At 47.8% G+C, this 26,234-nt stretch overlaps 1 protein-coding gene across 2 annotated transcripts in view; it reads right to left on the reverse strand.

Annotated features, from left to right (window-relative positions):
• Positions 1–10,132: 10,132 nt before the first annotated feature.
• The window catches only part of SCARA5 (scavenger receptor class A member 5), a 121,035-nt gene continuing 104,933 nt past the window's right edge, over positions 10,133–26,234 (reverse strand). For both annotated transcript variants that reach the window (XM_082607266.1, XM_082607265.1), the window contains exons 8-9: positions 23,882–24,076; positions 10,133–12,549 (exon numbers count right to left, since the gene is read on the reverse strand). In XM_082607266.1, coding sequence (XP_082463392.1) covers positions 12,413–12,549; positions 23,882–24,076 — 332 coding nt within the window. In that variant the 3' untranslated portion in view covers positions 10,133–12,412. The remainder of the gene's footprint in view (positions 12,550–23,881; positions 24,077–26,234) is intronic.

Here is a 26,234-nt window from a genome sequence, read left to right on the forward strand (position 1 = left end):
CAGACCCCACGGGTTAGGGGCTCAGTCCTCCAAGATGCCAGTCTCAAGTCTGGGCCTCCTGTACTCCTGACCGATCAGCTATAAATCAAGGGTTCCCAGGACTCCCCTCCTGCAGTTTGGTAATTTGTCAGAACAGCTCACAGAACTCAAGGAAACACTTTACTTACTATTACTGGATAATTATGAAGGATAGAACTCAGGAACAGGCAAATGCAAGAGATGCACGCGGCTTCCCTGGTGGCGCAGTGGTTGAGAGTCCGCCTGCCGATGCAGGGGACACGGGTTCGTGCCCCGGTCTGGGAAGATCCCACATGCCGTGGAGCGGCTAGGCCCGTGAGCCATGGCCGCTGAGCCTGCGCGCCCGGAGCCTGTGCTCCGCAACGGGAGAGGCCGCAACAGTGAGAGGCCCGCGTACCGCAAAAAAAAAAAAAAAAGAGGTGCACAGGGCAGGGTGTGGTAAGAGGCAAGGAGCTCCCATGCTCCCTCCAGGCATGCCACCCTCCCGGCACCTCCCTGTGCTCATCAACCCAGAAGCTCTCCCAATCCCGTTGTTTAAGCACTGACATATACACACTACTAACTGTAAAATGGATGGCTAGTGGGAAGCAGCTGCATGGCCCAGGGAGATCAGCTCGGCGCTTTGCGATGACCTAGAGGGGTGGGATAGGGAGGGTGGGAGGAAGACTCAAGAGGGAGGGGATATGGGGATACATGTATACATATAGCTGACTCACTTTGTTATAAAGCAGAAACTAACACAACATTGTAAAGCAATTATACTCCAATAAAGATGTAAAAAAATAAAATACAATCAAATTTTTAACTCAGAAAAAAAAAGATTAAAAAAATAAAGATTTTATGGAGGTTCCATGATGTTGCATGACTGATTAAATATTGGCCATTGGTGATTAGCTCAATCCCCATCTCCTCCCAGAGATCAGGGTGGGGCTGAAAGTTTCAACTCTCTAATGAAATGCCTGGTTCCTTTAGTAACCAACCCCCATCCTCTGAAAGTCACCTCATTAGCATAAACTCCGGTAAGGTGGAAAGGGACTTACTATGAGTACCAAAAGATGTCCCCTCTCCTCTTTAGCACTCAGGAAATTACAAGGGCTTTAGGAGCTCTGTCCCAGGAACCAGCGACCAAGACCACATATACACATTTCACAGTGTCACACCAACACCGAAGCCACTGGTAAGCTTAGGATTATGTCAGTGTCCCTCAAGGGGTAGGTGTCAGTGGGAAGAAGGAAATGGAGCCGGCAGTCATCTCTTCAGATTTGGCTTTAAAGAGGAGACACATAGGGAAGTAGGGTCGAGGAAATTATGTTCTTAAGCCCTGCCAGAATTGTAGAATTTCTAAACGAAGACTTGACTCGCTTCATTCACTTACTCAACATTTATGAGGTCCTGCTAGGTGCTGAGGAAACACAGCTGAATATGATCAAGGTCCTAGATGGCAAACAACCAGTTCTGGAGAGTTGGCCTGTGTCTGCGGGTCTGCCTCCATGGGGTCCACAGGTCAACCAACTGTGTATAAAACATATTCCCCCCCAAAATCCAGAAAATTTCAAAAAGCAAAATTTGAATTTGTCTGAACCATGACTACTGTTGACCCTTGAACAACACAGGTGTGAGCTGGGCGGGTCCACTTATACACCAATTTTTTTCAACAAACACTACAGTACTACACAATCCAAGGTTGGTTGAATTTGCAGATGTGGAACTTCGGATATGGGTAGTTGACTGTCAAGTTCACCTCTAATTTTCAACGTCAAGGGTTGGCACCCCTAACCCCAGAGTGGTTCAAGGGTCAGCTGCATTCACATAGCATTTACATTGTGTTAGGTGTTATAGGTAATCTAGAGATGATATAAAGTATATGGGAGGACGTGTGTAGGTTACATGCAAATCCCACACCATTTAATATACGGGACTTGAGCATCCTCGGATCTTGGTATCCATGGGAGATGCTGGAACCAATCCCCCACAGATACCGAGGGATGACTGTATACAGTTCCTGAGCAGAACAGACAGTTCTGTGTGTGACATTAAGGTATAAGAGACCCCTTACTAGCATTTTTCTTCTGTTTGTGAAACCTATACAGGTTTTGAGGTCATAAAAAATCGGAGCTGGAAGGGAACTGAGAGATCATCTAACAGCCCTTTCATCTTACAAATGTAGGAATCTGGGTCCCAGAGAGGTTAAGTAGCTTGCCCAAGGACGCACATCTAATAAGTGGCAGATTCAGGAATAAAGCCCTTATCTTCTGCTTCCCAATTCAGGGAATTTTCCACTACTCCAGGCCAGATCATACATACAAGTGTCAATTTCTGCACTTCTAATTTCATAGAGCTGAACCATTACTTTAAATGGTAATGTTAATGAATTCCATGAGTCAGTGCTTATTTTCATATTGTGTCAATTAATTGTGTTTTGGGGGTAATTCACTCCAAGGCCCTGGATTATAAAATGCAGCGTCAGCTGTTTTTTCAAGGTAATTCATTCCAAAACTTGGACCAAGGACACCTAATGTAGTTCAGAGTTAGTTGAATTTGTCCCTAAGTGTCCTTGAACTAAAAAATCAAGAGTCCTGTTCGTTTCCCCCATACCATGGCTATAGGGAGGAATTGTGGCATTGGGCTGGGGTGGAGGGGGGTTCCATGGAACCTGGGGAAGTGGGTACTCTGGGGAATGTAAGGGTCAGGCTTGAGGTAACCCCACTGTAACCTGGTGGGTCATGTGCTCTTGTGACTGTTTTGGGAGATGGCCTTTCTTTGTAATTGCAGCCAGATATGACAGTTGGAAGAACTAGTGTGATTTCTGACCCAGACTTCCCTTCAGCAATCTGGACTGGGCTCTTACCATCTGGAAAATATCAATTTCATTTGGAAACCAAGAACATCATCTACCTCATCTAGAACTAGTTACTTCCCCAGCCAGGAGCACAAGGAGGTCAAGGAGAAACAGGGAAAAAAAAAATCATTCAGTTGTACAAAACAGCCATTTTGATGCCCAAGGCATTTGGTAATCAGATGAATCTTCGGGCACCCCTGCCATCCAACCTGATCTCTTGAGCTCATCAGAGGAGGCAGACTAGACTCGCATTGCTCTATCTAAGCAGCGTGGCCTTGGGCAAGTCATGTCTTCTTTAAACGTAAGAGCTGGAAAGCCTGTCTGAGCTCAGGTAGTCTATTGTTACAGACCAGGAAGCCAGATTTAGAGAAATGAAACATCTTATATTGCTTACATTTGTGGAGGTGTCCACCTTCTCTCTTTGCCCTCAGGCTTCCTCACCTGTAAAATAAGGAGGTTGAACAAGATGACCTCTAATACCCTCTTCACCTCTGGCATTCAATGCCCTGAAAGTTCCCGAGAGCCCTGCGACCCGGCAGGTGGAGTGGCCAAGCAGTCTTGGGCATTACCCGGGAAAACAGACCTGTGGAATCTCGGGTCCCAACCAGATCTACTGAATGAGAATCCGCATCTGAACAAAATCCCCAGGCGATTCATACGCACGTTAGAGTCGTCTTTAGAAATCTGGTTGATTTTGGCCTTAGATAGTTTGTGTTCTTTCCCTAAGGCTTTCAAGCCTCATTCTCTCAATAGCCTGCAGGTGTCACCAGAGAGCCAGCAGTGATCTTACTGGAGAGGCGGGAACCGTGTAGAGTTTTTATTGCCCTTTCTTTTGTGTATTCTACCCTCCTGCCCTTCAAGTTCCCGTACACTCTTTGGCCTGTTATCCAGTAAGCTGGAGAAATGGGCTGCAAAGTGTATTTTGCAGCTGTTCACACTACAGATGCTTCAGTGTCTGCTCTTCCAGAAAAGAACTGGACCTAGGGGACCTCTTGTTTCATGAGCAGACTCCCATGGAGTGATTTTTTTAAAACCCCAATTCTGTGTTTCCTTGACAATTCAGGCAAATCTGTGGCTGATACTCTAACAATGTAATACTACCATGAAGTATACTTTATTTGGGTCCCAGAATTTATTTATTAAGGTATTTGTATTGTATTATATTATCGATCAATTCTTACAATTTTAAAGTATAATGACCATCTTTCCAGTAAACCAAAGGCTGAAGTCTTCCATGTTATTATATAAATGTTATTATTCATATAACCCTTTAGATCTTTTTAAAAACACTTTTAATTTAACATATTTTTAAAAAATCCTTGTAACATAAGGTGTGTAGGATACTTCAATTATAGATGATGACCTTGAGGCTGGAGTTTCATCTCATACATTGTGGAAATAAGACTTGGATCCAGGTCTTCTGATTCCATATTCTATAATCTTTCTACTTTACCAAATGGCCTCCCCTAACTATAATCAAATTTCTGCTCAATGAATGATGTCAAACTACAGTTGCTCACCACTGAGGTGTTTAATTGGGGGGATGTAACATTGTTACCTACTGATTTTTGTTTGTTTTTGTTTTTGGCGGTGCGGCATGTGGGATCTTCGTTCCCCACCAGGGATGGAACCCATGCCCCCTGCAGTGGAATTGCGGAGTCCTAACCACTCCACGGCCAGGGAATTCCCCTACTGATATTTTCTGAGCTGTGTTAATTCACCAGCAATAACTGATTAGATAATGGAATTTCCAAAGGTCTCCTTATGTCTGTGGTTGGGAAGCTGCTACTGGGAAAAATGTACTTTAGAAATAATAATATCCCAAGTACTGTGGGATGGGGTAACAAAGCCAATACCCCCTTGTCCCCTCAACCTTCCCTCTACCCAGCCCCCAACACACAAGTTCTCTTTCTTCTCTCTCTAGTTTAGAAAGGAGAGGGTTTTTCTTCCTGCCTCTTTCTATTCCTTCTTTTCTCCAATATTAAGCACCTTGTATTTATCAGACCTTCCAGCAGCTGCTGATGACACAGTGGGGACACTGTGGGTGCTGATGTGCTGATGACACAGTGGGTTCCTGCCCTCATGAAGCTGACAGTCTATTGAGGGAATCAGATACCAGACAAATAGGAGTAGTGATGTGAAAAGGAAAGAGCAGGGTACCATGAGAGTGGATAATAAGGAGACACACCCTAGAGTGGGGCTCCGGGAAGACTCCCCCAGCAGCACTGATATTTAGGTGGAGAGCTGAAAGACAGCAACGGTAAGGAGTGGGAGTGGGGCCGCAGAAGGAGGAACTCTCTCTGCAGAGGAAATGGCACACGTGTCGGGGCTGTCAGGTGGACTGGAGTGAAGAGGCAGGAGACGGGCAGTGGGACAAGATGAGGTCAGAGAGATGGCCTGGGTTCACATAGTCAAGGGCTTCATGGTCCAAATACAGTACTCCCTGCTCCAAAATTATTGGTGATGAGGCCACCTGTTTATATATTTCAGTGGGAGCATCCTGCGACTATTCATATCTTTTGAGGAGCTTTAAAATATACATTGGGGGAATTCCCTGGCAGTCCAGTGGTTAGGACCCTGCGCTTCCACTGCAGGGGGCATGGGTTCAATTCCTGGTCGGGGAACTAAGATCCCGCATGCCGTGCGGTGCAACCAAAAAATAAAATAAAATTAAATTAAAATTGGAATATAAAATTTCATTTTTTTAAACATCAGAATTAAGAGTGTACCTAAAAGTGATGAGACGTCAGAATGAGAGACTGCATGTTTACATCTCTTTTTGTCTCATAGTTATCATTCGTGCATTTAACTCATACTAATTCTAATAGCTTGTTCATATTCTAAGTTTTCTGTGTGTATATGATCATGCTTCCTATGTATATCACGTGCAAGTGCTTAGTTTTGTTTCTTCCTTTCCAATCCTCACAGTTTTAATTTCTTTTTCTTTTCTTATTGTGCAGGCCAAGATGTCTGGCACATTGCTGAAAGGTAGCAGAGCTGGTTGGCATTTTTAATCTTGTTTCTGATGTTTGAAGGAAAGTTGCTGATATTTACATGTATCTTTGTTACATGCTGATATTTACATGTAAGTATATTTGTTACATGTCTTGTAAGTATATTTGTTTATGGAATTCCTGTCTATTCTTATTTGCAAAGAGTTTTTATTATTAATGAATATTGAATTTTCATTTATTGAGATAACCATTTACTTTTTCTCCTTTAACCTGTTAATGATTTACATTAGTAGATTTTCTAATGTTAAACCAAGTTTGCATTCCTAGGATAAATCTAACTTGGCATGTTGAACAATGCTTTTTATACTTTGCTGGATTCCATTTGCTAATACGATGTTTAGGGGTTTTGCATCTATGTTGATGGCTGAGATTGGCCTATAATTTTTCCTTTTTCATGTGTTTTTTCTTCTTTTGTTATGGAGGTCATTCATGTTTCATATATTGAGTTTCATAAAATTATCTTTTTCTATAATCAGGAAATATCTGTGTAAGATTTCCACACTCTGTTCTTTGAATGTTTGGTACAGCTTATCTGTTTAACCACCTGCAGATTCTATTTCTTTAAATGTCATTGCAATATATACTACTATCTATAAAATAGATAACTAAGGAGAACCTACTGTATAGCACAGGGAACTCTATTCAATGCTCTGTGGTGACCTAAATGGGAAGGAAGTCCAAAAAAGAGTGGATGTATGTATACATATAACTGATTCACTTTGCTGTACAGCAGAAGCTAACACAACCTTGTAAAGCAATCATACTCCAATAAAAAAATAAATTAAAAAAATAAAAAATAAAAATAAATGTCATTGCACTAATTCAAGTTCTTGGTGCCATTTTGGCATTTAAAAATTACCTCGATTTCACCTCGATTTTCATCTAAATTTCATCCAAGTTTTCAAAAAATTCATAGACATAAAGTTGTTTATAATATTCTCTTATTTTCTTTTTATTCTCTGCTACGTCTCTACTTTGTCTTTGTTTACATTCCTAACATATTATTTGTTTCACCTCTTTTTCTTCTTGATCAGTTTTGCCTCAGATCTATCAACATTATTTGTCTTTTTAAACTTCCAGCTTTGGCTTTGTTCATCCACAATTATGTCCATTGTTCACAATTCATCTATCCATTCACCTGTTGCTGGGCATTGATGGACACACAAAAAAATACATTTTTGTGTATTAGAAATAAAGCTTCTATGAACATTAATATATCAAGTCTTTGTGTGAACACGTGCTTTTATTTCTCTTCCATAAAAACCTAGGACTGAAATGGCTAGATTGTATGGCAGGTATGTAAGTAACCTTATAGAATTCTAGTATTATCATTGCTTGTGTTACATAGAGTGTAGTGTTTAAGACTTCTTGGGTTCAAGTCCCAACTTCTTCATTTACTGTGTGATCTTCTCAGTGCCCGAGTCTCCCCCACAGAACTGGAATGACTAGAACAGAACTAGTGGTTGTAACTCCTTCAGAGTTCATTCTTGTAAAGCCCAAAGAACCTGTCCCACGTTAAATGCTAAAGGGATGTTAGCTATTGTTTCTGCTTATGTACTGCTATTTGGAATGAATGGGCATATGTACTTAGTGTTCAATCATCCTCATTTCCTATTTGTTGATTATTTGCATAACCAGAGCCACCTATGCTGTTGTTAACTCATTAGCAATGAAGATGATTTTTTTAAAAAACAATTGAGCTATTTGTGTTTTGTATAAGTAGCATGGCAGGCAACCACTGTTCCCTCACCTGGGCATTTCCTGTTGTTAGATATTATTGTTCTTGTGTTCTTGGTTAATGTTATACTGAAAGCCTGTGAAAAGGATATAAGGGCTAGAAGGTAAGCTCCCTGAGGGCAGGGACCAAATCCGTCTGGTCCTATATCTCCTATACCTGGTCTGGGCCTCACACGTGGTAGAGACTCAATAACCATGGATTAAGTGAACATGCAGATGAAGGAAGGGCAAGAACTTTGTCAGAACCATTGCCCTGGGTTTCCACTGGGAGAGAAAGCTGATCCATTGTGCCTGTTAAAGTGATCTGTATCCGTCAGCAGCAGCAGGATGGGGTCTTCCCCTGGGCCCAGAATGAGCTCTCGGTGACTGGAAGTCCTGAAGGCAACAGAGCCAGTGCACTCTTTTCTGCTTGTTGAGGAGAACAAGATGGGAAATGAGAAAGCACCCATGATGTGGACACAGGCAGGGGCTGAGAGGGAAGCGGACCAGGCAAGGAGCCAGGACATTTTTACCAGCTCTTGGGGACTACAACTCAAGTAGTTATTGAAGGATCTAAGACTTCCGTTTTGGAGACTTGTCTGTTTTAAAGCTGTTTGTCTTTTTTCTGAAATTACTTCCTCGTTGCTCATCCTTAGTTTAACTGGGCCAAGCACTGAGGAGAACCAGGCAAGAGCCCTGGGGACCTGACCTTTGGAAGGAGTCTGAGCAGTCGGGGGCCATGAGAGAATGTGACAGGGAAGCCCTCTCCCCACCTGGAGAGCCTCTTTCCAGAACTAGTCTCCGCCAGATCCTCATGTTGTGCTGAGTTCTAACCATGAAGGCTCTTCCCTTATGATTCTCTCCCACCAGAAAATACCCACAGGGCAGACTTCTGCTTTGGGCCATGAGAGAGTCCTTACCAGAATTATCCTCCTTCTATCATAACTAGAAAATTGTCCAAAATACTTGACAAAACATTTTCAGAATTTGGACCACAGGTAGCATGAGTCTGTGCTCCTTGAGAAAAAGACAGCAAGTGAGGTGAGCCTCCCCTGGCCTAGGCTCCCTGCTGACTGCGGCCAAGTGGCAAACTCGCTGAGGTGAGGAGAAAGAGACTGGAGATTGGGTAGGCCAAGGTGGCTGGAATTTGTAGGGCACAGTATCCGAGAGTACGGAGCTATGCAGAGAAATTTCCAGAAAGGTGCATAGGGTTCCCTTGACTCGTCCGCTGAATACCAATCTGTGTGAACCCCAGGAGGCCAGCTAGAACAACTTCTGAGGAAGGCATCATTACCAGAGCTCATACAGAGCTGGGAATCGTTCAAGTTCCCTCCAGCCAGGGTGGGAGGATGACCTGGGGGACTGAGGGTCCTCCCAGAAAGCTCCTTAGTCTATTCTAACTGGGGGCTGAGCTGGTGGAGAGGATTCGATAACAAAGCTCCAGTCAGTCAGAACCCATCTCAGCTCCCAGAAGCGAAAGGTGGAGGAGGAGAAGGAGAGGAAAAGGAAGGGAAAGATGTTCCATGGAGGGTTGAAGGGAGAGCGCTTCTAAGAAGAGAAAGACAAGTGATTCACACAGCTGACATCTTACAGAAATGTGAGAGTAACTGTCCGAAAACAATGTAGCTGAAGAAACCACGGTGCCTATGGTGGAGAATGGTGTAACTCCTTTCCATAATTCAAACCCACCACAGTGGTTGGCTTGACCACAATACACGAAGGCACCAAAGGTCAGTTCTCAGGTATCTGAGACCAGGGAAAAGCAGTGCCTTGTAGACATTAAAGTGGAGAAGGAAGACGAAGGGCCACCACCCTTCTCCATGGGACTGAATATAGAACGGGAACCACAGTGATTTGAGGGTGGGTATCACCGGACTTTTAAGAGGAGAAAACCAGGATGCCTCCTTTGTGCATTTCCAGAAAGCCCACTTTTCTCTGTTGACTTCCTTTGGCAAATTTTTATGGCCTACAGAGGCTTGGGCCATTAGGTTTTCCCACAGGTGCAGCTATGAGTTTGTGGCCAGGACTAGGCGGTGACCTGGGCCATCCCCACACTCTCCCTGGGTCCTGTGCCTGGGAGTTCATACCTCTCACTGGGTGATGAGGCCCAGTGACTTCACACACCTTGTACCCAACTCCGGACGGTCTTCTTATCTGTGAATGGAACTCCGGATGAAAGCACATCCCCAAGTAAGAACTCTGGAGAAGTGAGGAAATAGGTGTTCTTTCCTGTAATGACTATGAAAGCAATTCTTTTACAAGCTGGGCCGTGATTATTGTTCTGCTGCTTGGGACCCCTTCCTTAGGTTATCGAATAGGGCTTAAGACATCAATGTGCCACCATGTTCTTGGTCTAGACTGTGGTTATTGTCCTCTGGAAGTACTAAGGCTTAGACTATGTTTATTGTCCTCCGGAAGTATTAAGACAGCTTCTCATAAGCCACCCATTCTACCAATTCCCGCTGAAAAATTATCAGACGATCCAATTTTCACCCGTCCTCCCCACGCTCACTGGGTTTTCATGAGAAAGAATATGAGGGGAAGCTTGTTAGCAACATGTTTTCAGCTTTATTGAAATTCTTTCTTATAAAAGGTCTGATGTATTTTAGGCCTGGCCTAATTTCCTTTAGTCCCTGAAATACAGGTCCATGGTTATTTTATCTCCATGTCCTCTTAAGTAGGAATGTAAACTAGTAGACTTTTATTTTAAGGTTCAAACACTTATCACCGTTGTTTTTCTTTGATGTAAAGCAAGATTTGTATTTTCTCAAATGAAAAGACCAAGTAAGAAAGTTATGTGGGTCTTCATTGATAGGATAACTGGATTCTTTGCCAGAACGGACTTGGGAATTTATATCGTTCAACGTGACATCTTTCCACCTCGAGTATTTTCTTTTTTAATGCAAACTTTGTAGTGTGCTGAGCTATTTATAGTAAAGAGTGCTGTGTTCATATATGCATACATATATTGGCTCTGGGAAAAGATGCATGAGTACATGCGTGTTATGTAAACATAGCAATTAGTCAGAAGGAGAGTCTCTGATCATTAGGACATTAATGAATAACAAGCATATGGTTCGCAAAGAACAACCAATAGCACATATTGGTTTAGTTGTCAGCCAGGAACTTTGCTGGTCTTACACCCAGAGGGTCCCAGCTGTCGCCTTCCCCAGGCAAGTGGTGCTCACCAGATAGGACAGGTGATTGTGTATCCGAGGCCTGACTGAGTTTGTGGCTCCCTCAAGGGAGGAGGGTCTGCACTCACTTGCTACCATGTAGGCCCCCAGGTCTAGAACACATATATGGCCCAGTCTGACCTCCTCCTCGTGTCAAAAGCAGAATATGATCTCCCCATCACTAGGAAAGGGGTGCAGATTGAGGACTTGGAAAGGCCCACGGCCTCTTCTTCCCCCAGAGATTGTAGGGAATCCTCATTTCCTTTCAATCTTTTTTTTTCTTTTAATATTTATTTATTTGGTTGCACTGGGTCTCAGTTGAGGCAGGCGGGCTCCTTAGTTGAGGCTTGCGGCCTCCTTAGTTGCGGCTCGCCAGCTCCTTAGTTGCGGCATGTGGGCTCCTTAGTTGCGGCATGCATGTGGGATCTAGTTCCCTGACCAGGGATCGAACCCGGGCCCCCTGCATTGGGAGCACGGAGTCTTAACCACTGCGCCACCAGGGAAGTCCCCTCCTTCCACTCTTACAGGCTCCATCAGGACATGTGTTCTCCTGACCACAGGATGACACCCAAAGAGGCCTGGAAGGTTCAATATCATCACCTCCAAACAGCTCTGAGACACAGGTGACATAGCTTTAACCCTGACTGCCAGATAACTGAGGGTTGATCTTGGTTTAACCCAGACAGCCCCATGTCACCCTCCAAATCAGCTTTCCTCCTGTGTGGATGGTTGCCCTGGAAGTCAGTCCTGTCTGACCTTGAACTCACACCCTGTGGGGTTTGGAGTATGTAACCTTCTAGTCACACCCGTCCTGCACCCAAGCTTCTTGCTCGAGCCTGGTGAAGACACAGGAAAGTTCAGGGAGCAACAGTGGTCTCAGTCATTCTCGATCTGATTAACAGGCCAGGTGAAGGGGTCAGTTGAATGCTACCTGGAGGTGACGTGGTACCCACACTAACATGACTTATAGGAATGCTGCAAAGTGATAAATGAATTTAGCACCCAAGATACTATGTAATAGCACGCGTGGCAGTCACTCAATAAATGTTCCTCTCACTCCTCTTCTCTGAATCCAGACGGGCTCCTGAAGGAGACTTGCATTTCCCTCTGGCTCCTACAGCTGGCCTCTCCTCTATGTCACTTCCCCCAACTAACAAACGCTGTGCAGAGGCAGCGTAAAGGGGGAAAATGAATCACTCAGTATTGTCTCTGGCCGGTCAGAACTCTTGGCCTGAGGTTTGGGAATGATCTGCAGAGTAAACGATCTGGGATGCCTCCCTCCCATCTTCACGGATGCATTTGTGGCCAACATTTTTCTGTAACTCACAGACCACAGAGAACATGGATACAGAGGCCTGATGCATGGTGTTTAGAAGACTTGGCAAAATGGCGATCCAGTTGACCAGGGCTCCATGCAGGAACCCTGGTGGAAGGGAGAGACAGGCAGTAGATCCCAGAGTTGTGCTTTGGAAAAGATGTCCAAGGGGAGGAGGATGACAGGCCACCATGGGTCCTGGGATGGGAATCCGGGGATCTGGGGGTGCTGGGCGGGGAGGCGTGGGTCAGGGGAGCCCCGAGCAATGCCCCCACCCCAGGAATGCAGGAAGGAGGCTTGGCAGCTGGGTCCGGACCTTGGGCTGTGCCCACTGTCAGTGTCTCTTGCATGTCACTCCAGCATCCTCAGCATGTCCGCAGTTTGTCACCCCCCATTTGGAGAAGCTGCAGCGGAAGATGCTTTCCTCTGTGCCCTTGCAGGCGACATCATCCATCCAAATCCTCCCTGTGCCTGTGGAGACAAGTCAACATGATTTCTTAGCGGAGATGCAGGAGGGCAGGACAGACAGGAACACTGTTGTCTGTCCTTGACCCAGCTGTCCCGAGCTCTGCTGTCAGTTCTCAAATCTAGTGGTTCCCATCTGCCTTCTCCATTCCACCAAGACCAAATACTTCTTTTCTAGGCTCAGTTTTTTGAGGGCAGAATAAGAATAATTGACAGTGGAGATGGTGGTATTTACTGAGTAGCCCCTATGTGTCAGCATCTTACACATACGATCTTCGTCCATTCTCACCATGGTGCTGTGAGATAGCCATGAATAAACCCTTTTCCTAGATGGGAAAACTGAGCTTCAGAAGGCAACTGGTGCAAGGTTGCTCAGCTTGTAAGTGGCAGAGTCTGAACTCAAGCCCAAGTCTTGCTGCCTCCCAGGCCACGCTTTACACGAGACACTTCATAGTTTTTGAGATACGATATCTTGCGGCATTTGTTGATGGATATACAGACAGGGCCTAATCAGAAGGACAGTGTCCGACAGACCCTGGTTGGACAGATCCAGTGCCCCATAAGTATCTCAAGTCTGTCAATACCAACATGACCTTCAATCTTCTGAAATTTAAAGCAGACGGTCTCTTTCTATGAGCTCAAAACAGTGGTACTCGGAATGACAGGGGATCCCAGAATTTAACATTATAACCAGACATCTATGTAATGACAGGCAGAAGCATCCCTAACCACAAGTAATTAGGTCAAGTTCCCAAAATACAAGGTCCCTACGACAAACTAGCTGAGTTTTGTCTGTCCGTTCACTCATCTCTTAAGGGGACCAACCTACTGGTCTGAAGATGCCCATGCAGGGGAGCCTTTAGCTGGCTTTCCCAAGATTGTACCTGAGTCTCAAGAGACATAAACTTGGCACTGAGGTCCCTTACTGAATGTCAAGGGAATAGGGCAGCTGGGTGAGGCTCCAAGGGAATGGAGAGGGCTTGTCTGGGGTCAGAGGGGTCAGTGGAGAGGGGAGAAGTCACCTAGAGCCCCCACTGATGAACTGGCAGGGCCATCACCCATGATTCAGGTGGGCTTTCTGGGCTGATGGCCAAGGAAGGTCTCCAATGGTGGGAGCTCACTTGGGAGCCCTCTGGAAGGATGCCTGAGCTTTAGGGCTCCCATCTCCCATGGAAGCAGTAGCTTAGAGCTTCGCTACTCAAAGCGTGGTCCTGGACCAGTAGCATCAGCATTCCCCAGAGCTTGTCAAAACTGCAGAACCTCAGGCCCCACCCAAGACCTACTGAATCAAAATCTACATTTGAAGCAAGTGGTTCTGCATTGAAGTTTGAGAAGTAGAAATAGGTACAGCAGAAATAGGGCTTTACAATAAGTAGAATAAATCTCAATTCAAGTCTCAGCCCCATCTAGGAAGACCGTTTCAGTTGTAAAACCGGGAAGGGAGTCCCGAAATATGAGACTTTTCATGCTAAAGCTGGGTAGGGTCTGGGTAAACCGGGATGGTTGGTCACTCCAGCACCCTGACTTGTTAGGTCTATGAGCCGGCACCCAAAATCATGGGGTCAAAGGTCATAAACTGCGTTCCAACATTACTGACTGTGCCAACCTGGGCAAGTTCAATGAGGTGACATGTATTCCTATATTTTGTTTTTTGTGTTTTTCTGGCCACACTGCATGGCATGTGGGAACTGAGTTCCCCAACCAGGGATGGAACCTGTGCCCCCTGCATTGGAAGGGCGGGGTCTTAACCACTGGACACCGGGAACGTCCCAAGAGAATATTTTTCTTTTTTTTTGGCCACACCGTGTGGCTTGTGGGATCTTAGTTCCCCGACCAGGGATTGAATCCAGGCCCTCGGGAGTGAGAACACAGAGTCCTAACCCCTGGACCACCAGGGAATTCCCAGTTCCTGTATTTTGAAGGGCTTTCAAATGCACCAAAACCCTATACAAAAGGTAGCTCAGGGATTAGTACTGTACCCTGACCCTACCCCCATTTCCTCCCTGTCCCAACTCTCAGCAGCCAGACAACCTCTCCTTTTAGAGGAATTGTCAGGACTAATTATTAAAACCCTTAAAACTGTCACTCGGGCCTCCCTGGTGGCGCAAGTGGTTGAGAGTCCGCCTGCCGATGCAGGGGATACGGGTTCGTGCCCCGGTCTGGGAGGATCCCATATGCCGCGGAGTGGCTGGGCCCGTGAGCCATGGCCGCTGGGCCTGCGCATCCGGAGCCTGTGCTCCGCAACGGGGGAGGCCACAACAGTGAGAGGCCCGCATACTGCAAAAAGAAAAAAAAAAAAAAAAAAAAAAAAAAAAAAAACTGTCACTCACCCTTGGATTGCGTGGGAAATCCCTTTACAAAGAGCATCAAGGGAACACCTAAACCATTTTGCTGCCCACGAAAACGACCGCATGAACTAAGTGGTTTGGACATATTTTTTATGCCCAGATTTTCAGCATCTGTTGTCATGGGAATACCAAACAGTGAATTCAGGAACAGAGCTGGGAGGAGAGGCCTCCTTCTGCTGTCTTTTTGGATGTTATTTCTTCATCAGAGCCTCTTCCCTAGCCGGATACAGTGTGCCTCTTACACAATAAGCTCTCTGAGGCCGAGCAAAAATTCTCAGATTAAATGTCTCCTGGAAAACACATCAGTTTACAAATTACCCTTCCTTGGGCTACAGGCCCAAGAGCTCTGTGGGATTAGTCACATCCAAAACAAATAAAGGAGCAAATGAAGGAGACCGACAAATACAGAACAGGCCCCAAGGTTACGAGCCCAAGTGCATACACAGGATCACGAGACTCCAAACTCTAGCTGGTGTTCAGCTAGGGAGTTCTGGCTAACGTCCAGTCATGGAAGAGCTAATAAAATGAGAAAAGCGTTGTTAATTCAGCAGCACTGAATATCTACAGGTCCTGGGACATCGCTGAAGGGCCTATGAACCCGAAGACCGTTTCTGCTCCTTGCCATGTCAGAGGGGCTAGCACTGCCATGACTCCAGGTACCAATCATCCTTTTAGCTTTAGAGCTGACACCTGATACTCAACGTGTGGCCCAAGGACCAGGAAATCAGTATCACCTGGAAGGTTGTTAGCAGCAGAGAGTCTCGGGCCCACCCGGACCCGAATCAGAGTCTGCATCTTAACAAGACCTCCTAGGCTCAGGCATGCATTCAGGTCTGAGAAGCCCTGCTCTAGATCAGGTCTGCTCCTCCGGATGGTCTCTCTGTTGGCTCCGTAAGAAGCCCCAGCAGGTAAGCGGGGAAGGGGCTACTGTGCTCCCCACTGTACAGTCAGAAAAATTAAACAACAGGCTGAGGTTTTTACCTTGAGGAGGAAAAACTGGGACAAGAGACCAGGTCTTCTGACACTTAGAGCTGTTGGAAGGTGATATCGTTGGGATGCGTAAGTGGAGATTTTATTCTATCCTTATTCATTCATTCATTCAACAAGTATCTTTTTTTTGTGTGTGTGGTACACGGGCCTCTCACTGTTGTGGCCTCTCCTGTTGCAGAGCACAGGCTCCAGACGCGCAGGCTCAGCGGCCATGGCTCACAAGCCCAGCCGCTCCTTGGCATGTGGGATCTTCCCGGACCGGGGCACGAACCTGCGTCCCCCGCATCGGCAGGCGGACTCTCAACCACTGCACCACCAGGGAAGCCCCGACAAGTATTTAAGAGTCTACTCCATGCTCAGCCCTATTCTGGGTGTAGGGACTACATCAATGAACAAAAAATGATGAAAGAAAAACACTGTTGGTGGGAATGTAAACGGGTGTAGTCACTGTGGAGAACAGTATGGAGATTTCTCAAACAACTAAAAATAGAACTACTATATGACCCAGCAATCCCACTCCTGGGTACATATCTGAAAAAAAAACAAAAACACTAATTTGAAAGATACATGCACCCCAATGTTCATAGCAGTGTTATTTACAATTGCCAAGAATATGGAAGCAACCTAAGTGTGCATCAACAGATAAAGAAGCTGTGGTATCTATATACAATGGAATACTACTCAGCTATAAACAAGAATGAAATTTTGCCATTTGCAGTAACATTGATGAACTTGGAGGGCATTATTCTAAGTGAAGTAAGTCAGACAGAGACAGACAAATACTGTATTATATCACTTATAAGTGGAATCTAAAAACTACAACAAACTAGTGAATATAATGAAAAAGAAACAGACTCACAGATATAGAGAACAAATTAGTCGTTACCAGTGGTAGGGGAGGGGCAATACAGGGGTGGGGAACACGGAGGTACAAACTATTGGCTGTAAGATAAGCTGAAGGATGTATTACTGGCTTGGCCAAAAAGTTCGTTTGGTTAGTGAAAACGTTGTTCAATAAAGTTCTTCGTGAAAATGAAAAATGTGTCTTTTATTTTTACTTAAAACTGAACGAATTTTTTGGCCAACCCAATATATAACATGGGGAGTATTAGCCAATATTTTGTTATAACTATAAAGGGAAAGCAACCTTTCAAAATTGTATAAAAACAAAACAAAAATCTCTGCTTCATGGAACAAACATTTGAGCTGCTGCATGTTTATTTGAGTAATATTAATAGAAGGAATTGAGGTAGGAAGTAGATGGGCCCCTGGCCTGGACAGCTGGTATTTGTCAAGGGCAGTAAAATTGAAGCTTTGTTTTCCCCCAGACACTCCAAGGACAAAGTTAGTGGCAAAAAACTGAGCTCTGCTGAAGTAAAGAGATAAGATGACTACCCCTGAGGTTAAGAAAAACTCCCTGACTGCACAGGCACATTAAGACTCCTTGGGGGGGTCAAAAAGGAGGGGGTGCCACCCCATAATACGTGATGCCAAGACCCCCATAGGCCTCTGCAGTGGGATCCATCTTAGCAAAAAGTTAGCACGCATGTTGGGGAGATTCCTAGGACAGGTCAGGCGTGGAATAAGAAACAAGAAATTGGCCAAAGGTAAACAAAGACCTGGAAGGACTGTCCTAAATAAATGATTTAAATCACCTCTTTATTGCCTCCTCATTAGAAGACGCCTACACCCTTTCTCTCCAGATGTGTATCTCTGCCTTGCTTCAGTCTCTTAACAAACGAACTGTTTCTCTGTGTGCTCTCCCACTTCTTGTGCTGTGTCTCTAATAATAAACTTTGTACCTGTTTTTACAGTTTTTGCCTCCTTGAAACATTCTTGTTTTCAAATGGGGGCAAGAGCCAGGGCCACTTAGCTTCTAGCCTCTGGCCCCTGGGGGTCTAGCAGCTAGGATTCCTGGTTTTCATCCAGGCTACCCAGGTTCAGTTCCTGGGCAGGGAACTAAGATCCTGTTTCAAGCTACCACTCACTGCTGATCTCTGAGATCAGAATGAGTTACACTGATTCCTACGGGCTGCCATCTGAGCCTCACACAGGGACAGGCAGGATGGCTATCAAACAGATATTTAAGAGGTAGGAAAACTAACGCCCCAGAAAGGTTAAGTGACCTGTCCCACGACGATTAAGGGGATGAGATCATGACCCAGGCCTCTGACGTCCAGCCAGTCCAGTCCCCATTCCTTATAGAACCACATACACGGCACACAGCACAGATCACTAAGCCAGGAGGCTGCAAACCCAATTTGACCTACTGCCTGCTTTTGTAAATGAAGTTTTATTGGGGGCTTCCCTGGTGGCGCAGTGGTTGAGAGTCCGCCTGCCGATGCAGGGGACACGGGTTCGTGCCCCGGTCCCGGAAGATCCCACATGCCGCGGAGCGGCTGGGCCCGCGAGCCATGGCTGCGGAGCCTGTGTGTCCGGAGCCTGTGCTCCGCAACGGGAGAGGCCACAGCAGTGAGAGGCCCGCGTACAGCAAAAAAAAAAAAAAAAAAAAAAAGTTTTATTGGAACACGGAGCCTGCCTGCCCCCAGTCTGATTACATTTTGTCTGTAGTTGCTTTTATGCTACAACTACAGAGCTGAGTAGCTGTGAGAGCGACCATCTGGCCCAGAAAGCCCAAACTATTTACTCCCTGGCCCTTTAATGTTTGCTGACCCTTGCACTAAGCCACCTCCCAGTATCTGAATTTTATCTTAGAAAAAAAGGGCCAAAAAATGCTAATAATAGAATTAAAAGAGAACACTCCCAATTCTATCCACCCACTCCCACCTACAAATCTGTATGCATTTGTACCCATCCTCAGCTCCTTCCGTCTGTCTCTCTGTCTCAAAGAAAGATTTTCTTGGCGGGTCCAGGACTAATTTCCCAGCAGCGCTATGGTGGTCTCACGCCCTCCATCTCCTCCTGGACCCTTGCTCCAGCCATCACCCTCCATCTTCCTGATCTGCACTCATTCCCTGTCCAACAGCTCTTGGACCAATTTAAAATAAAATAAAAAAATCTCCAAGTCTTTCTCATTTGGGCCTTTCCTTGCTTTTTTCTCAGGGAAACTGATAATTCAATTATTGAGCCCTGTCCAGGAAAACTCTGATGGTGCCAGACCACAGAGAGGGCTGCCAGGGTGGGGCAGTTTCTCGTATGGCTCTGGGGAGGACGCAGGTTTGGCAGGCACAGAAGTTCCTTCCTTCCTTCTTCCCTCGCCCCCTCCTCCTGTCCCTCCTTCCTCCCTCCCACATTTACCCAGAGTACCTATCACATCCCAGGCACAGTCCTGGGTTTTGGAGCTCTGCCCTCAAGGTGTTCCCACATACCTCAGCGATCAGGAGCGCGGGAGAGGTACGCACAGAAGATGCCACGGGAGCAGAGGGGGGCATCTACATCACGGGCTGGGGTGGAGCGGCAAAGCACCCCCCAGGAGGTGATCACTGAGCTGACTTTAAAAGCTGAGGAGGGACTTCCCTGGTGGCGCAGTGGTTGAGAGTCCGCCTGCCGATGCAGGGGACACGGGTTCGTGCCCCGGTCCGGGAGGATCCCACCTGCCGCGGAGCGGCTGGGCCCGTGAGCCATGGCCGCTGAGCCTGCGCGTCCGGAGCCTGTGCTCCGCAACGGGAGAGGCCGCAACGGTGGGAGGCCCGCGTACCGCAAAAAAAAAAATAATAAAAAAATAAAGCTGAGGAGGAGGGCTTCCCTGGTGGCGCAGTGGTTGAGAGTCCGCCTGCCGATGCAGGGGACGCGGGTTCGTGCCCCGGTCCGGGAGGATCCCACGTGCCGCGGAGCGGCTGGGCCCGTGAGCCATGGCCGCTGAGCCTGCGCGTCCGGAGCCTGTGCTCCGCAACGGGAGAGGCCACAACAGTGAGAGGCCCGCGTACCGCAAAAAAAAAAAAAAAAAAAAAAAAATGCTGAGAAGGAATTAGCTAGGTGAAGAGGAGGGAAAGGCATTCCAGACCCAAGGAACAGCACGTGAGAGGATACAGAGCTGGGAAACAGCTGTGTGAGCTCAGAGGCCACACGTGGGCGCATGCAGCTAAGGGATGCGCCGCCAGAGGTGGGAGGCGTGTGAGGACTGGCCTTGGGCACTAAGCTAAGGAAACCAAATTTGACCCTGAGAGCAGGAAAGACCCACTGAGCATCGGGCAGGGGAGTGACAGAGGCAGGAGCTCATTTTAGAGAGATCCCTGGCAGCCAGGAGGAGGAAGGCAAAGGAGGCAGCCTGGAGGGGGACAGGGGGCCGCAGTGTGGGAAGCAGCTCATGGAGGACGGCCCCATCTCCACCCAACAAGCAGCAAATAACTGTGCACCGCAGGGCCTGCACTGTCCTAACTGCTCACCGTATGTGATCTCACTTCGAGTTTGCAGTCATCCTGCAAAAGTGGAGGGACGGAAGCCTGGAGAGGTTAAGAAATCTGCTCCAGGTCACCAGCTAGTAAGTGGCGCATATGGGATGCTAGGTTGGCTTTGACCCGGAGACTGAGCTCTAGCCACTGCTCTACCCAGCCCGGGCTCCTAAGGCAAGAGCAGGGGGAACAGAGAGGAGGAGATAGAGTCAAGGGACCAGAGATGTTGACACTGGTAGCATCTGTTAAGACTCAGGGACCCAGCAGATAAGGGACACGGGAGTGGGTGAGGGTGCGAGAAGGGACGCGTCTGCAGTCCTGGCTGGCAGGGCAGGAAGCATAGCCGGAAGAGAAACGAGTGGATGGAGAGCGGGGCCGGGGGCTTGGGAGACTCCGTGAGGCTGAGGGTGAGCGGACTGGGGTTGGGAGTCGGGGCACCTGCATGACGGGAGGCTGTGGTCAGAGGGCCGTTGGGACCTGATGCAAACCCCGCCAGCTGCCAGGAGAGGCGGGCTTCCCCTCCCTCTGCCCCCAGCTGCGAGGGCAGGCTAGCCCTTCCAACAGTTTAGAATCTGTGAACCTGTCTGCCTCCCCCTCTAAACTGAATGTGCTGAGGTCAGAGACTAGGTTGACTCAACTCTGTGCCCCAGTGCTGAGCCTAGTGCCTGCCCATGGAAAGTGCCAGAAGCTGCTGTGGGAAGAAGGGACTGCAGCCGGGCTAGGAGGATGGGTGCCAGGCAAGCCCCATCCCTTCCCCGGCCCCCATTTCCCTCTGTGCACCCATGAGGAACACCTGGCTACTTGTCCAGGTCTCGAATATCACATGACCTAAGTTATTGGATGATGATGGAAAACTACGGTGCACATTTGATGCTGATGTGGAAGCAAGTCTGGCTTCCCACTGACTGGTTTAAAGACTTGAGTGGTGGGAATTCCGTAGCAGTCCAGTGGTTAGGACTCGGCACTCTCACTGTTGTGGACCCAGGTTCGATCCCTGGTTGGGGAACTAAGATCCCACAAGCCATGCAGTGCGGCCAAAAAAAAAAAACAAATCCGGTGGCAACTGTAGAGCTTTCCTTTACACCATACAATACAAAAATCAAGGCAGGATGAAAGAGTTTTAGGCTAACCCTGCCCATGACATTCACATGACCTAATGTGGCTTCACTAAAAGAGTTTATGATTTTCCCCCCCAAAGGTTTACTTCCACTTATTAGGGAGAAGCCCTCACTGGAGCCAAAAAAGGAAAACGAGGACCGTTCCCACTGTTTCTGTTCCTCATGCAAACAGAAATGGCAGTTTTCCTTGAAGAAAACAGGCTGAGACACAGCCCAGAGCTTTAGATGGGAGGGAAGCGCTCTCCCCGAGTGGGCTGCCCTTCGTGGAGCTGGACCCTTTGAACTCCCCACGCACTGGCCTTGAAGCCGAGAAGCCAGGACGCTGGGGTCAATCGGCCACTCTCCGCCAGCTGTCACAACACATTTCACAAGAGTCACTTCAGTGAGTGTGATTGTCTTGTCTGCTCAGACTGGGTGGCTTCTAAACAACAGACATTTATTTCTGTTTATTCACTGTTCTGGAGGCTGCAAGTCCAAGATCAGGGTGCCTGCAAGTTCCGGTTCTAGGGAAGGGCCCTCTTCCGGCTTGTAGGCTACTGTATGTCCTCACGGAAGCAGGAGGGAGCTCTCTGAGGTCCCTTTTATAAGGGCACCAGTCCCATTATGAGGGCTCTGCTCATGACCTGATCACCCCCCAAAGGCCCCACCTTCTGATACCATCACATTGGGGCTGAGGATTCCCACATATGAATTTGGGGGGGCGGGCGACACAAACATTCAGTCTGCAACAGTGACTGAGGTCTAAGGGACAAGATTCTGAGCCAGGACTGTGGCACTCCAAAGTGGGCACGAGAAGACAGGCAGCTGTGGGGAGCGGAGGGTTCCATGGCCAGTTGGGATGTGACCCGGCTCTATGTCCCCATCTGAAAAGGATGCCCCTCCTCTCACCATGAGGCCCTTTACCATTCAGCACAGTGGGCTGGGCCGCCATGGTCTCAGGTAAGACAGCAAACACTCCATGACACAAGTAGCCTCCATAGCGGGGCCAGTGGGCCCTCCACGGGTCACCAGGGGACCTGGCAACTGAGTATGAGTGGGTCAGTCCAAATCCCTCCCCGCACCTGCCAGAATGCAGGTCCTCGTGACAGCTGAGCAGAAGTATTTCACATCCCAGGGGCCCAAGCTGGAAGGCACATCACAGGGTCTGTTAAGCCCCTTTAAGTTACAGATGGGACACCAAGATCCAGGGTGGAGGGGTAACAAGAGCACACAGTCGGGCACAGCACGTTATTATACAGGTGCAGGGAGCACTGTCTTCAAGCAGGTGGGACCATTGTTTTAGTTGTGAGTCAACACAGGTCTCTCTGAGTTCGAGGTCCGAATAAGGACAAAGCATTTGTGACGGTGAGTATTTATAGTTGAGTGTGAACGTGTAGTGTGCTGTGTGTGCAGCTGAATTGTTATGGGCTGAATTGTGTCCCCCCAAAATTCCTATGTGGAAGTCCTAACCCCCAGGACCTCAGAATGCGCCTGTCTTTGGACACAGGGCCTTTAGAAAGGTGATTAAGGATAAATGAGGTCATTAGAGGGGCCCTAAACCAATATGACTGGTGTCCTTCTAAGAGGAAGAGACACAGACCCACACAGAGGGAGGACCATGTGAGGACGCAGGGGGAAGGTGTCCCTCTACAAGCCAAGGAGAGAGGCCTCAGGAGAAACCAGACCTGCCAACACCTTGATCTTGGACTTCTAGCCTCTAGAACTGTGAGAAAATAAATGTCTGCAGTTTAAGTCCTACAGTCTGTGGTATTTGTTACAGCAGCTGAGCAGACTAATACAGAGAACTAGCCTGAGGGGAAGACACAGTACTGTGGATAGAGACTGGAGCTGGGGTGGAGCCAACCTCTTTGCAGTCGGAAAGGGACAGGTGGTTCCCATCAGCCGCCTGCCCAGGAAGGGTCTGCACCTCTCCCTCAAACTCTCCTGTACCGTCTAAGCCTGTCAAAGGAAAGCAACCAAAATGGTGAAGACTGCCGAAATCTTTTCCCCTGAGGATGAGATGAAGTGTTTGGAGATCTTCATCTGAAGAAGAAAAGACTCAAAGAGGAGCAGGGACAGCCAGCAGAGTGGATAAGAGAACGGACTCCCGAGCTACCTGCTTGGGTCTGAACCTGGGCTCTGCCATTTGCTAGCTGTGTGACCTTGGACAAGTTATCCAGCCTCTCTGTGCCACCGTTTCCACATATGGAATATAGGTATGATAGCTGTACCTGCTTCCTAGTGTAATCGGGACAAATGGGTGTGGGATTAGATAAGAGCCCTGAGATGCAGGGCTGAAAACGGGGGCCAGTAGGAGACCAAAAAGAAAGGGAGTCAATTCAAGGGAAGGAAGAATGTTCTAATAAGCAGAACTGTCTGAAGACAAACCAGCTCGCCTGGGGGCCGTGAGCATCCCGTGGTCATGGCGGGAAGGATCCAGGCAGAGCCCGGCTGACACTGGCAGGACTGCTGTCAAGGGGATGCTGGACAGGAGGGCAGGCCTAGGCCTCCAGGACCCTCGCCCCATGTTCTCCTCCTCCGGGTGCCCTACCTTGTCCGAACTGAGCCGTCCGGTGCACGTCCTCGGAGCTGGGGAAGCCCAGCATGCGGCACACCACGTCCCCGTCCTTCTTGTCCCAGCCATCATCGCACACGGTGCCCCAGCGCCGCTCGTGGTACACCTCCACGCGGCCCTGGTGTGGGCCCGAGCCGTTCACCAGCCGGACCATCAAGGCCTCCATGCCACCTGCCGGAAGAAGCACAGGGTCACGGGTCACTACCCAAGCTGGACACAGTGGGGCCCCACCTGGGGACCCCCCCGACTCCCCGCCACCACCCAACATAGGAGAGGGGAGCTGGGGCTACAGCCGAGGCGGAGCCGGCAGCCAGCAGAAACCGTGGTGTCACCCCTGCCCATTATCACCCCTGCCCGTCTTCTCTCCACCTTTTTTTTAAAAATAGACTTTATTTATTTTTAATAGCAAAATTGAGAAGGAGGTACAAAGATTTCCCATAGACCTCCTACCCCCCAACCCCATGCACAGCCCCCTTCACAACTATCAACACCTCCACCACGGCGGTAATCTGTGAACCCACATGACACGGCATGATCACCCAGAGTCGACAGTTTACACTAGGGTTCACTCTTGGTGGTGTCCATTCTATGCTTTGGGCAAATGTCTAATGACATGTCTCCATCATTACAGTGTCCTACAGAGCAGTTTCACTGCCCTAAAAATCCCCTGTGCTCCACTTATTCACCTGCTATCCCACCTCCGAACCCCTGGCAACCACTGATCTTTCTCCTGTCTCCATAGTTTTGCCCTTCCCAGAATGTCACATACTTGGAATCATACGGTATGTAGTCTTTTCAGATTGGCCTCTTTCACTTAGTCATATGCATTTAAGGTTCCTCCATGTCTTTTCATGGCTTGATAGCACATTTCTTTCTAGCACTGAATAATATTCCATTGTCTGGATGTACCACAGTTTAGTTATCCATTCACCCACTGGAGGACCTCTTGGAAGGAATTATGAATAAATCTGTTACAAACATTCCTGTGCAGATTTCTGTGTAGACAGAAGTTTTCAGCTCATTTGCGTAAATACCAAGGAGCAGAATTGTTGGATTCCTCTCTATCTTTTGACACCTGGTGACCAGCTGTCAGGCCTGCCAGAGCGGAGGGTGAAGGGGCACAGAGGAAATCAAGGGATGGTCAAGGCTTTGTGAACAGGTGGCCCTGCCGCGTAGTTTAGTAGGTGGAGAGGTCCCCCAGGAGTGTCTCAGCCCTGCGCTGTCATCTGTGTCCACCTTCCCACTAGGCTGTCAGCACGAAACTGTTTGAAGCCAGACAGACCTGGGCGTGAATTCTGGTTCTGTCCCTTACTACCTGTTAAATGGGGGACAGTAACTCATCAAATCTAAAAAGCCGCTGTTTTGTAAGGCCCATCACTATTTTACATGCTACTAAGAAGGAAGAAGCTTTGCCAGTTACAGTGGCAGGCTATACAGATTGCTACAGGCTTCCAGATTTCAGAGATGTTAAAATGTGTGTCACAGAATCAGTGAAATACAGCAATAGGTGTAAAGAGCTTAGAATGGCACCTGGCACATACAAGATTCTTCTTTCTACCTGAACGACCTTAAGAAAGTCTTCTAGACTCTCTGAGGGCATTGCCTCAACTGTGACATGGGGACAACACATAGGGCTGTTTTGCAGACTGCGTTAAGGCTCCAAGCACAGTGCCTGGCACACAGTAGGAAATAAGCAAGTCCTAGTTTGCAACCCCCGATCCCCATCTCTGATGGCTGAAGCCCTGTCACGTTCATCTATAAACTCTGTTCAGCACAGAGCTTGGCTGCAGGAAATGTACAGTAAACATTTGCTACATCGATGAAAGAGTGAAGATTCATTCTTTTGCATTACAAAGCAAGGCGTTACTTCTCCAAGGGGAGCAGCTGAAAAAAGCCTTTGGATCATCTCAAAGCCAGGGTTTGGTTGGAGAGTTACAGCGCCAGGGAGATACCGTTAGTGCCAGAGCTGGGGTGTCATCTAAGGTCCTTTCACCAACCTGTCTGCCATACCATGAGTTGGGGTGGGAGGCAGGTATCTTCGCCCCTCAGGGACCTAAGCTTCCTCTTGACAAGATATTGGAGTGGTCACTGAGTCTTAAGTCTGGCCACATATCAAAATCATTAGCAATGCCTGTGAGAAGGCAGATTCCTGGGCCCACTCAGACCTACTGGATCAGAATCTTGGTGGCAGGAGTTAGGGATCTGTATATTTTACCAGTGTCCCAAATGACTGTGAGGTAGTCTATGTTTGTGGAGTGGCCTTTGGGAGCGATGGGATTAGGTGTTCTGGAACATTCCTTCCAGCTCCATGGCTCAGTGATGCCAAGAC

This window comes from Mesoplodon mirus, assembly GCF_964341445.2.
Source record: "Mesoplodon mirus genome assembly, chromosome: 1".
Lineage (NCBI taxonomy): Eukaryota > Metazoa > Chordata > Mammalia > Artiodactyla > Ziphiidae > Mesoplodon > Mesoplodon mirus.